The sequence below is a fragment of the Crocuta crocuta genome, unplaced genomic scaffold, assembly GCF_008692635.1.
Source record: "Crocuta crocuta isolate KB4526 unplaced genomic scaffold, BGI_CrCroc_1.0 scaffold258, whole genome shotgun sequence".
Classification (NCBI taxonomy): Eukaryota; Metazoa; Chordata; class Mammalia; order Carnivora; family Hyaenidae; genus Crocuta; species Crocuta crocuta.
Window position 1 is genome coordinate 2,614,017 of NW_027532842.1, and position 13,515 is coordinate 2,627,531.

Consider the following 13,515-nt stretch of genomic DNA (forward strand, 5'->3'; position numbering starts at 1 on the left):
CACAGTGGGGGAGGGGTAGAGAGACAGGGTGAGAGAGAATCGCAAGCAACTATGCACTCAGTGCAGGGATCGACACGGGACTTGATCCCACAAATGGTGAGATCATGATCTGAGCAGAAACCAAGAGTCCGACGCTCAACTGACCCAGACACCCAAGTGCCCTTACTTTTCCTTCTTTATTGCTCCCTATTTTCTAGCACAAACACATATCAGTTTTGCAATTCAAAAAAATGAGGTTTTTTTTAATATTTCAAATACAATCAAATTACATTTTCCAATGAAACAGCTTCCATTCCCCTAAATGGCTCGATGACTTAAGAATGCTCAAGAGATTTCAAATGAAAAGCAGGTAAGCGAACACACCAAGTATGCACGGAAAGCCATGTAGAAAGGAGCACGGCAAAAACTTTAGCAATGGTAACCTGAGTGGGAGCACTGTTACTCTCTCTTTACACTACTCCATACTTCCCAAACTTTTTACAATAAACACGCTTAGCACCATTTTTAAAACACAGGAATAAATCTCTTTTTAAAACACACACAGACCAAGTGACTAATAATTTCTGACCTGATGACTGTTAAGAAATATAGGTAAAACCCTATTCAGAAAACTAACTTCAGGTGACAGGCTCACAATGGCCTCTCGGCCTTTGCTAAATTCTGACATTTGCTATGTCTTGGTTTTTGAAGCAACCATAGGAGACAGAACTCTATTTCATAAGGAAAGTGAGGATCGCACATCTAGAAAGGGAGTTGGGATGCAAACTCAGGACTCTGATTCCGTAGTCTTGTGCTCTTAACCACTAGACGGCACTTTGACCATAGTGCAAAACAGACACTGATTTGACCTAACTTTCAAAACAAGGTCACATGACATGTTGTACGGAAATAAAGGCAGTACAAGGGAAGTAGACACACAAGGAAAGAGAGCTATAACTTTGTCCATTTATCATTTATTTTATCGATCAGTGTAATTTCCACAAATGATGAATAGATTTTGTTTCCTTGTTATTTCATGAGGAGCATCTAATAAGAGAAATAATTAATTTCAAATTAGTAACAAGGTAATGAGCGCCTACTGTGTATCAGTGAGCCCATATTAATGAAATACGGGCTCTTATAAAGCCACGTAGAGAAAAATGAAGGACAGAGATCTATATGAAAACATAACATAGTACAAGGAAAAACAGCTATTAAAAAAGTACACTTCACCGTGGCACTGGTTCTTAAGCTCCAACACCCTTCAGAATCGCTGACAGTGATACGCCACGGTTTGCAGGGCCCCATGCCCAGTGTTTACTTAATCGCGCTACGGTGGGGCCCAAGAATCTGCAATCCTAAGAAGTTTCCAGGTGATAATGAAAAGATGCTGCTGGGGCGAGGACCACATTCTGAGAACCACTACACACGGAAACAGCCAGAAGGAAGCCAGTCTCAAGGGTACCAGGAAAGATCTTACAGAAGACTGGGTACGTGTACTACAAACCGAGGGAGGAGACTGCCTTCAGTGAGCTACGACGATGAGAACGAGCGCGTGGCTTTGCGGTGAGGGAGTGAACACAACCGCCGCCGCCGCCACCCAGGCCGCAGTGTGTATTGGGTCCAGGAGCCGTGAAATCTCCTGTGGTGGGAGAGTAGCGGGGATCACAGAGGACGTACAAAGGGAGAAAAGGCTGAGGGGGGTGGGCTGGGACTGGATCAGGGGGGAATTTAATGCGAGACTGAGGACCTGAAACTCACTCTGCCAATCGGTGGGTCCTAGCACCAGTGTGACAGAGAGATGGAGAGAGGGTCACAATCAGCTAAAAAAAAACTCCCCTGTCCCTATGTGCACTTCAAGCAAGGTATGCTGAATTCTCTACACTGCAGGGGAAAAAAACCTGTGCCTCAGTGGAAAACTATGCAGCATCCAACGGGCAGCTTTTCGATGTCTGATTCTGATGCCACGGGAGACCGTCCACGCTCCCATGAACTGCACGTAGCTAACTGGCAGCCCTGCGAAAGACCGCCTGGCCTCCTCTATGAAAAAGCCAGTCTGACACTCACTTCAATATTCCTCATCTGTAACAGGTCCCACAATCGGCTCCCGCATGACATAAATAAAACCTTCAGACTGTTCGTTTTTATGTCTGTACATTTTACCCTGTTTCAGAAAGTCATCTTTTAACACTACATTTCCCATTCCACCCTGAAATAATCGTATGTGGCCTAACAGTAACCTTAAAAACTGAATGTCTTCACTGATAGGACTGTTCATTGTTGTTTTTCTCTTCTTTGTTTCCAGCTCAACTTAACAAATGCATAAAATTAAAGATGAATAATGGGAATAGGGGGTGCCTACGTCACCATCAGGCATCAAAAATCAAACTAAGGATATCAACTTATAAGATTATGGACAGAATTGTATCCTCTAGTTTGGCCCCAAGTTTTAGTCTGGGGTCCAATTCCACCAAATAATATTAAAAATAATGATTAAAAAAATAAAATGTTAATGTCTTTGCTCTATTCAACCCTACTTCCCCTCAAAGGACATAGAAGATAACAGGTTCGATCTAAGATACTGAATGTCTGAGATTCACTGTGGTCTCTCGACCTTGGCGCTACTGGCACACCAGACAGGATCACTCTGGGCAGTCAGGGACTGTTCTGCACACGGTGAGTGTTCGGCACCCGCCACCAGGGGGACAGCCCCAACTGCTGCAGACACTGCCAAATGACGCATGACGGGGACAACCACTCCTGGTGGAGGACCACTGATCTACAGGAAATAAATTATGATTTCAAAGTTGAGATATTGTTCCCGTGTGAATATGAATTATGAAATGGCAAACGGAGAGAATAGACAGCAAGACCAAAAATTAATAAAGGAATCAACATGAGATGGAAATTAATAGTAAACATAGGACATGAAAAAGACTAGTTAGAGCAGCGACCCAAAAAAAAACCATTTACAAAACCTTGTTGAACAAGGGGCACAGAAGTGGATTAACTGTAACTTTCAGTTTGTGACACTCAGATCACTGGCTCATGTCTACATAAGGTCTGCTTTAATGGAGCTAATTACTCTTAATAGCATAATAAGCATCTGCAGACTCAGCACTCTAAGACCTTTACTTTAACTGACATCTAAATTATGGTTTTCTCTACCAGCCTCTGCCTTCTTTCTCTCACTTCCTTCCTTTTTAATACAGATGTATTACACATGATACACATATACACATAGGTTTACATAAATATAAGTACATATACAAATTTTAGTTAACTTTGTAAAAAGGTATTATGCTGTATGTAGTCTCTTGCAGCTCACTTTACTTACCAATACTCTTCCGTACTGTTGCATATCAGTGAACATTCTTCACTTAAGCTGCTGTACCAGATCCCGTTATTTGACAATGTCACAGTTAATTTGGACTGATCAAAGTCTCTGCCATTTTGAGCAACAATGTTACAGATACTTCATCATACATTTTGTGGCTGAGAGTGTGTAGGAGTTTTCACCCGTTTTCAGGAGGAGAGCTGCTGGGTCACAGCACACAGAGGCACTCTGCTTTAGGAGCTTTCCAAAGTGTTAACAGGGTCCCCAGTGCCCACCACCTAGAATAACGCACTGGAGAACCTGTGGACCCACATCCTAACACTTCATACGATCACACTTTACCATGGCAGCTTATCTGTATTTCCCTAATTACCAGTGATGTTTTAACATCTCTTCATATGTTTATTGGTCCTGTGAATTTCCTCTTTCCTCACAGGTCTAGTCCTATCTTTTGGCCATTTTTCTGTTGAGTTTATTATGCTTTTACTGAATTGTGTTTTTTATATTGTCAACTGTGTAAATATCTTCTTGCAGGTTCTTTCTTTACTGTGGGTATCTTTGGATTACTTTTCAATTCTAATTAATAAAATTTATCAGCGTTTTCTTTAAGAGTCAGCAATTTTTGTCTCCTGTATAAGAAATCTTTCCCTACTGAAATGTTACCTCTATTCACTAATATTTTATAGTATAGTATAAAGAGTCTGTAAGTTTGGTCTGCAAGTCCCACCCACTTACTTTGCCCTAGGCACTTCCTCCATTCGGCAGTCCCTGGGTTAAATCCTCTATGCACTAAACCAGCAACAGTACCTAAAGTGAGTCCCTCTAGCAAATTACTGAACCAGTGGAGTGGGGGGGACTGGTGGTAGTGCCTGTGGAAACCCGCGCCCCCNNNNTGGCTGGAGTGTAGGTAGCCCATCTCGGCAGGCCTTTGAAATGGGAGTAGTCTCGTGGGACTGTGCCCTTAATAAATAAATTGTCAGGACATGAAGCAAGTGTCAGAAGTATTATGAGTAAAAACAACTCACGTGCTTTGACTGCAATTATACTGCATCTATAGATCAGTTCAGAAAAACTGACATCTAAATCACTATGTCTTCTTATTTATTTATAATATTTTGCTCTATTTATTTACTTAATATCTCTTCATAAGCCTCCCCCACTGAAATCTCACACATCTTTTGTTGCATTTATTTCTAGCTACTGACAAGCTGAAACCACTGTAAATAGCATCTTTTCTTTTAATTATATTTAACTTACTGGCTACTGGTTTACAGAAATTTAAGTGACATGTATTAATCTTGTATCCAGCTATTTCCTAAGCTCTATTACAATTTCAAGTTATGGCCAATCTACAGACATAAGACTTATACATGATTACAGTCTTGAAGACTAGAAATGCAAAAATAAACCTATTTATTTTTCTTTTCTTCTTCTACCCTGGCTATGGCCTCAAAGACAATGTTAAGTAACTGAGGAAAATTCCAACCTGAATACTTCAAAGGTTATGACTGAGGAGTTCCCTGTCCATCTAAACTGAAAAGATCAGTCTTAAGGCATAATAGCTAGACGTATTATTCCTTTTAATTCTTTGGCAATCAAGAAAATGAACAGTACACTACGTTGAGTCCTTGATTACAACCACGTGCTTTGAGACGATCTCTATGGCAAATATATTCCTACTGCATTATTTATAAAGTTTTGCTAAATCCTACCGTATTTAAGCTTGCGATATACAGAGTAAGCTAGAGAAAGAGATTTTTCACATACTCTGAGAAACACTGTGGTACAGTCAGAAAAACCTAGGTTTAAATCCTGACCCAACCAGCTGCTTACTAGCCATAGGTCTTAAAGGTGATTTACTCAGCCTTCCTGTCAACCTCAGGTCCCTTCATACATAAGAGGGATAGGATAGTATTCGCATCTAGGTCACAGGATTTTTATGAGGAAGAAAATAAGACATATAAAGAATTTAATTACACGTTATCTGGTACACCATAGTTTGAAAAATAGTAATTACCTTCCCCATCTGTTCCAGTATCCATACTTCATCAAGTTTCAGAAAACAATATTCCAATGCATGGTGAGGTGAATCACCATGAGTTTTAAAGCCATCTAACTTTTTTGACAAACTGGAATACTGCCACATGTAGAACTAAAATGAACTAGACGGTCAGTGGCATCTTGGAACTCTTCAAAAGTAGATTTCAAATAAATATACTCATAAAATAGTAATTAGCTGTCAAAGGCATAAAAACATGTCCATCAAGATTATAATATCCTTTAAAAGGAAGGACGGAATCAACTTGCATTTACCTGGCATATCTGCTTGATCAATTTGGGCCATTGTTATTAAATGCCTGTTAATCAGCTCCTAAGAAAAGAAAACAAGTATATTTACATATAAACATAGCTTCTGAAACCTGATTTTCTACTAGAAATAAATATTAATATTTTCTAATAAGTGCACTTTTTAATGTCGACAACATGAATGACATTTCTAATAATGCTAAGATGTCTCATTTCCGGGCCTGGAGAGACTGGCCCATAATGAAGGTGGGGTTAAGTAGCTGTGCTTTGACCCAAAGCACACAACCTACTCTGTGGCTAAAAACTCCAGGTCTACCCTAAGCTCGTCAAGAATGTATTCATCAGCATTATACTGGTACAACTTCTGTGAAATAAAATTTTTCCTGAGAATATAAGTATAAAATGAATTCTATATATCAAATAATACCCAGCTATTTACCTCAAAATAACCAGCTAAATTACTTTATAAAACCTACTTTATAGAAAATATTAAGCTCTACTGTTTTTTTAATCATTTTAAAGTTTATTTATTTATTTTTGAGAGACAGAAGGGGGAGATGGGGCGAGGGGAGAGAATCCCAAGCCGGCTCCACACTGTCAGCACAGAGCCAGATGCGGGGCTCAAACTCACAAAACTGAGATCATAAGCTGAGCCAAAACCAAGAGTTGGATGCTTAACCAACTCAGCCAATATTAAGGTGCTCCAATATTAAGCTCTTTTAAAATGAGGTTTATTTCTAGGCCCAACTACTTATTCTCAACCTACAGATATTAGCAAAAAGTTGTCTGAAGGTTAGAAACCATGTAAATAATTTATGTATATATTTCAAAGAGACCTTTCAACGCACAGGATATGACATGCAAAAAGGTGGCCTATTTAAATAGCTATTGTTTCTCTCTTATGTCCCAACAAATACTGATCTGCAATTGTCTTGAAAAACAGGTTTCCTTAAATAAATGTATCAATGAGAACTCATACATTCTCAATTCGAGCTCTTGCGTACGGCATGTTTGATCACACTATCTGACTGCGAAGAGCGCTGTTCTTTCTCCAGCTCGTCACCAAAGCCCGACAGACACTGAGCGCCTCCACCAGGACCCCCGGAAGCATACCTGTCGGAGCTCGTCGGCCATGAAGAAGGAGGGAGCGTTTGCTTTCGGCTGCATATACGCGACATGAGGTGCAGTCGGAGGATATATGTGATAGTTCGGAAATACCTAAAAAGGCAGGGAGGGAAAATGTAACAACCAACTTTTCTCAACTGACAGGCTTTATCACTGTTTTGGTAAAGTTTTAAATGAAGGTGACAGATAAATGGATACATTTTAATCTTTAAATCATAATGAATTAAACACCTTAAAGAGCAGCTGTTATCAGGGTACTTTCAGAATGAATTCACTTTGTAAAAATAATCTTATATTGTAGTAATCAATTTTAAAAAATCTAACGAGGAAGGAAACATTTCTTCAGATACAGTAAAACTTAACTTCCAAGGAGAGGCCAAAGCTGCACTTTGGAAGAAGAGTTACGTATCCTGTAAGCATTTTTTTTTTTTTTTTAACACAGTGGGAAGAGAGGAAGAAAGCAGGTGTTAGAAGTGTCTGGATTCAGTCCGATAACGAGGTGACACCGCCCTGGCCCCCCAGAGAACCATCCCCCTTGCAGGGGTTTTGTGGCCAGCCCGAACAGACTGCTTGCTCTGTACATGCTGGTAAGTATGTACCGCGGCCGTGAAGGGGACCGGGGACTTGCTCTGGGGCCGGGGCCGCAGCTTAGGTGGACAGAAAGTGCAACAATCTACTAAAATACCTGCCGCACAAACTACAGCAAAGTTACTAAATCTGCTTCAAGCTTCTTCGCTTTCATTTTTCCGGACTTTTCCCCACCCCCTGCTTCTTCTCTTCACTGGTCCCTGATATAAAATAAACGTACATTCTAAACTACCTTCCTCCCCCACCCCCCATCTAAAAAGCTGAAACACTTTTTTTTTGTCCTCTTTGAAAAACGAATTCAGCTGATTTCTGCTGCCCTCAGATGATCATTGTGCTCTGGACCTCGGCCAGGAAGTGGTTTTGCAATACCTGTAAGGTTTCCTTTAACCTATATCCGCAGGGAGAAGAATATTTCTTTTTTCTTGCTTCAGTTTTCTTACACCAGATAGCACAGTTTGGCTTAATTACCTCAAGTTTACCATGAGCATATTTCTAAGAGTGGTCTGAAGAGTAAAAACATCATAAAAATGTGCCACAGGTAATCTCTACAAAAACAGATTGAGATAGTTTTGTGACAAAAGAAACTCTTTATAGATTAAACTAAACTTCTTTCTATAAATATAATAAAAATGTAAATAATTATAATAAACCCCCAAAAAAGGTAAAACATTGATGGAACTCTTACTTGAAAGAACCAAGGAAAGTCTCTACTCTACCTCAATTATTTGACCTTCTGTTCGGCAAGCTGTTCTGTGATAATTTTTGAAAGATCTCTGACCAAAAACAAAACAAGACAGAACAAAACTATTAGCTATTTATTAGTCTTTTAAAACATTTTACATAATTTACAAGTACTTCTACACATGTTTTCACTAAAGTATTATCCCCACCGACAACTGGGGAAATGGTCTCAGAGATACTAAGATTCAAAAGTCACAAAACAATGGCAGGACGGGGACACTTGAAAAACATAAAAGAACTCTGTCATCTTTCCTTTCAAATTGCCTTTTAGTAAAATATTAATCGAAATAAACCACTGATTTAACTTGTGAGATCAAAATTTGCTTACCAAAATCCAAGTATACTTTTCACCTAAACCTATCCTCTGTAATTATGTCAAATGTCTATAATTGAGATCAGCTCTCCTATCTTGATGGAATTTAGCTTTCTAACTCACAAGCTCTTCATCCACTACTTATTCTACCGTACCAGTTAAAAAAACAATATTTTAACATAGCCAGAATGAAGCTAAAAGATATAATTTATGGAAATTTTTTGCCCTTTCCCCTCTCTCCCCTCTGCCTGCCTTTGGTAGCTCTTTCCTCATCCATGACCAGGGCTCCCCCCTGGGCTTCCTCTTTCCTTACCAATAACCCATATTGGGGGCCCCTTATCATTATGTGTCCTCCACTAGCCAGAGATGTACAGATTAAATCATTTCCTCACCTGAAGCAAGAGTTTATCATCGGTTTGTTTTCAGTAACTACGATAAGAAACCATCTACTTTCTCCGACTTCTTACTAGAGTTGTAAAACCACCTATACCTATAAACAAACGTAGCAAATCTCAACTCCAGCTGGCACCAGTACCTGGTAACCCTATGAGCAAAACATGCCATGAAGAACTAAACTAGAGCTTGAATATAAACTAATTTGTGATTAAAACCAGTTTTGTCTACACTGGAGTTCGTATTAATGCAGAAAGTTTACTCTGAAGAGATAAGAAGGGCTCAGAATTATCATCTAAGTTAGAAAATTAAATACTCACGTTTCCACATCACGAGAGATGCAAGAGGGCTAACCCTCCTCACTAATCTCACTAATAAGAAGAGACTGTTGTAAAGGGACTACCACCTCTCCTTTAATGCAGACATACCATTCCAGTCAAAGGTGCTGGGGTTGTGTCTGTATAGAAGTAAGTCGTCCCACCGACAGTTTCCTTTTGGATCACCTGACCAGAAGACGGAGTCTGAGAAACAGGATTATTAACAGACGTGGAGGCACTAGAAGGCACCATGTAACTTGCTGGACTGGGAGTGTGACTTCTTCTTCTAGGAGCAGGAGAAGTATGTGGAGTGATCTTGGGAGAATGAAGAGGAGAAGACCCGGCAGACAAGGACATTCCTGAAGAAGATGTGAAAATGTTTCTTAGGAGCAAAATTTGGTTTTAGAGAAAAAGATCTGGAAAATAAAATGCAAACATTCATTTGGAAGAAACATCCTCTTTAGCAAATTCTTTAAGTGCAAAAATAAAAGCCATAATTTTATCTTGGTTTGTTTTAGAGACAGCTCTGCTGAAAGCAAAGGTAAGAGGTTTCTTTTTTCAAATATAGCCATTTCCAAATAAACTGGGAAATTTATTACGAGAATAGTCTCCTCCATATCAAGGTTTACATGAGAAACTTCAACAGTAACAATCATCGACAATTTAACAAATTAATTTTATGGAAAAATGAGAACTGGGACTCTCAAAAAGCCTTTTTATAAGCCTTTATAAAAAGCCTTTTTTCTTTCATAAAGGGCTCAATTCCTTTTTTGCAAAAAATCATTTAAAACTACGGTTATTAACAACAAAAATACCACATTATCCTACAGTAGTATAGTATTAAAAATCAAACTCTTTAATGAGATTTACTAGATTTCTTTTGGCCAAATACAGTTAACAGAATGGTTTGAAAAAGCAAAACAATTAAGTCTAGTTTTAGCTGAAGTACACGGCAGCTTATATACTCTATTTTTTAATCAAGCAGTATACTGTTTTTATGCCTTTTGTCTTTTAATTCTAAACAGGCATATACTAAAACAAATGAAAATTTCTGCAGATGCATACTCTGTAAAATTAGGTCAAATGATGCCACTAGATTTTAGCAGAAGTTTTATGCAAACACAACTAGAAGGAATCATTATATGTACGGCATCCTTTACTATGATTCTAATGTGAAGAAAGGGAAAGAACAATTGTCTTAACCCTTCAGGAGATTCAGACTAGCTGAGAAAACAAGTCCAGGTCACAGGTAAAAGACATAAAATGACTTACAAAAACACTCAACTGTAAATTAATATACTCCAAACTACATGCATAAATGCAGATGGAATGCAAGTTAATTAAAACCATGTAGAATTAATCAGAGGCTTAATGGAGGTGATCAGTTCTGAGCAGAGGCTGAAAAGAGTTTCTAGAGCTACAGTTATACTTCCTAAAAACACTCAGCTTATCCCCTGAACTGTTTTCTGGACATGGGAGTAGCTAAAACCCACACCTTTAAAGTAATATGCCATCTCACAATCCATGAAAAAAGTTTGCCAACATGCCTCTTGTCATTTGAGAAATATGACTAACAGGGACATGAATTTGAATTTTGAGAAATTCATAAAACCCCAACGTTGTCTTTTGGAAAGACGTAGGTGGACACAAACAAGGTGAGAATTGAGAGGACACTTACATCTACTTCACACTTTCTAAAGAGCCTTAATGTGATGATCCTGCCTGATGTCTGAGCAACGAGATGAGTTAGGAAGGTGAGGCAGGTCACATTACAAGCACCAGAGTATAGAATTCAGACATGAAGAGGTCGTGATTTGATCAGTGTGACATCTGTGCAAAGTCAACAGCAAAGCCAAGGCTCAAAGCCAAGGCTCCAAACTGCAACTGTAACACTCCTACTGCCCCACTGACAATAGAACAGACCGGGCACTCTCAAGTGTGTCTTAAATGTATCCACGAGAAACTTTAAAAATCTAAACCCCCATTTTAAAAAAAACGATATTTATAAGGAAGCCATGCTACTATATTAAGAGATATGTTTATTTAAAAAAAAAATGTTCCAGAGTTCTCTGTGTTTTCTTAACTCTATATTATATACATTGCACTGCAGGTTATTCCATACAGCTAACACTGAATTACTTAACTATTTTTGAAGGATAAATATTCCCCACTTACCTAATACGAAATGCATCTAAGATAGGTTTCCTAAAGCTAGTATTCTAAGTCTTTCCAAGAGAAAACTGGCCAAGTCATCAAAGATGAGTGACTGTGTTTACTACCTTTAAATTAAATAGTAGCAAGAAATAGAGCTATCCATTCTTGAGCACCTTCCATGAGGCAAGCACTAATACAAGTACTTCACATACGTCAGTCTACTTAATCCTCACAACAACCCTGTGAGGTAGGTATATCATATTCACCTCACTGCAAAAGAAACTAACATTAAAAAGGTTTTTAAACTTATTCTAAGGACAAATATAGGTTATTAAACAAAAGAATCAAGGCTAAAACTCAGGTCTATTCGATTCCAAAGCCGGTGCTCTTAGTCAATATGCTCTACAGTCACCCAGTTCCTAAGTCCTGCACTAGAAAGTAGAAAGGGGACCCATTACTTGGCAGTGGTAGCATGAGCGACTACATGAGCCATGAGGAGTGGAGGAGGTGCAGCACGGGGTCAAAGGAAAGACTCTGACACCAGAGCAGGTATGTGACAAAAGGTAGACGATTTCCTTAAGGCTGACTACATAGAGACCGATTACTATCAACAACCTGTGGTCAGGTAAGAAGGAACTTCGTGTTAAGTAGACTTTATAAGTTATAAGTAGCAAGCTTTCTCTTAGGATGTTCAATGTGGTAGCTATTCTAATAGAAAGTTACAGCACTGCAATTTGAGTTCATATATCTGAGCTGAGGCAGATTACACATATTTAAATACATTCAAAATAAAGCATGTACACTATTAAGTATCACCACCCATAGGGGTAGTAGAATATTTAAATTTATAAGAAGCTAGAAATAAAATTAACCCCAAATTACTGAAACATCAAACCAAGTCACATAAGGCAAGCTGTGTGCCACTAGAATATTTTACAAACATGTTAAAGAACTGAGTAAAATCGGCACATATCTGCTCGAAGAGAGGTACTCTGTACTTAGCTATGATGAAGACAATAGCCACAACTCACTCACTACCAACTGCCTACATTCAACACTGAATCATCAACAGCACAAAGGAGTGAAACCATACTACAGAAATGAGTAGTTAAAAATAAAGATTAAAGAAAACAAACAGGCTCGATTTCACCTCTCTCACAAGTAAATACTCTTTTTATAAGTTCTATCTTTCTATATACATAGAGGGGACGAGCGACTCACCACCAATGCCCTGCTGTCCACTGGTATTCACCCAGCAGAACACTTAAGTAAATACAGTAACCACTGAGGGCACCATTAAGAGAGAGACAATCTGGAAGAATGAAAGTGTGTATTTAAAAAAAGATGATTTAGAAATATTTCATTTTTGTATTTATGTCTTGTGTTACCTTTTGTATTTATTCTTAGATTGACATTTTGGGGACATCGTATACAATAACTACACTGTAATTCATGAGGTTAAATGCAAACTGTGATACCTGAGTCCAATCTATTAAATTAACTGCTTTAGAACATTTTAAAACATTTTTTCTTAAATGTATCCCAATCCAAATAAAAGTGAAGAAACAATACTGAAATGCTCACCGGAAGACTTAACCAGAGCGATTAAGAAAATATAAAAAATAGTATTTTAAAAACTTCAAGGCTACTTTATAGAGACAAAGTATCAGTGCTTTCGGACGACATGATTCTATACTTGAAAAAAAAAACAAGAAAACCAACAAAAAGACTCTTGTAAATGATGACAGAATTCATTACACTAAGCGGCTACAATATTAATATATACTACATGAACTGCATTCCTAAATACAAACAACCAGTTAGGGCAATATCATTTCTGGGAAATCAGATTTGACTAACATGATACCCTCCCTTCAACCCCTATGGAAATTGTGAATACACAGAACTACAAGATAAAATACAACCCAGATTTAAAATATAGCGGAGATCAAAAGAACAACAAAGAACTCCAAGAGTAAGAAATTAAAGAAAAATTTGGAATTAAGAGGTTATACTGTGGAAAGTTTGAGGGAAAAACCCAGGTCAGATATAAAGCCTCTCTAAGTGAGGCTTTAATACCCACACAAGAATATGAAATATGGCCTTCAGCCCATAAAACATGGGGAACAGAACTCAAATCTCAGTGTGAAGCCAAGGAGTCTAGAAAAGCTGCAATATCAGTGAATGCAGGATGAGAAAACTTTCTACCTACTGGCCAACAGAGCCAAGAAATTAAAAAAAAAAAAAAAAAAAAAAAAAAA

General features: G+C 38.3%; 1 protein-coding gene across 5 annotated transcripts in view; it reads right to left on the reverse strand.

Moving 5' to 3' along the window:
- The window catches only part of PAN3 (poly(A) specific ribonuclease subunit PAN3), a 114,658-nt gene that overhangs the window by 26,858 nt on the left and 74,285 nt on the right, over window positions 1-13,515 (reverse strand). For 4 of the 5 annotated variants that reach the window (XR_013330587.1, XM_077745455.1, XM_077745453.1 and 1 more), the window contains 4 exons: window positions 9,212-9,459; window positions 8,053-8,109; window positions 6,737-6,841; window positions 5,630-5,687 (listed from right to left, as the gene is read on the reverse strand). Coding sequence is in view for 4 of the 5 variants with exons in the window: in XM_077745455.1 (XP_077601581.1) it covers window positions 5,630-5,687; window positions 6,737-6,841; window positions 8,053-8,109; window positions 9,212-9,459 (468 nt within the window). In the remaining variant the exon portion in view is untranslated. The remainder of the gene's footprint in view (window positions 1-5,629; window positions 5,688-6,736; window positions 6,842-8,052; window positions 8,110-9,211; window positions 9,460-13,515) is intronic. The other variant, XM_077745454.1, reaches the window with a different exon arrangement.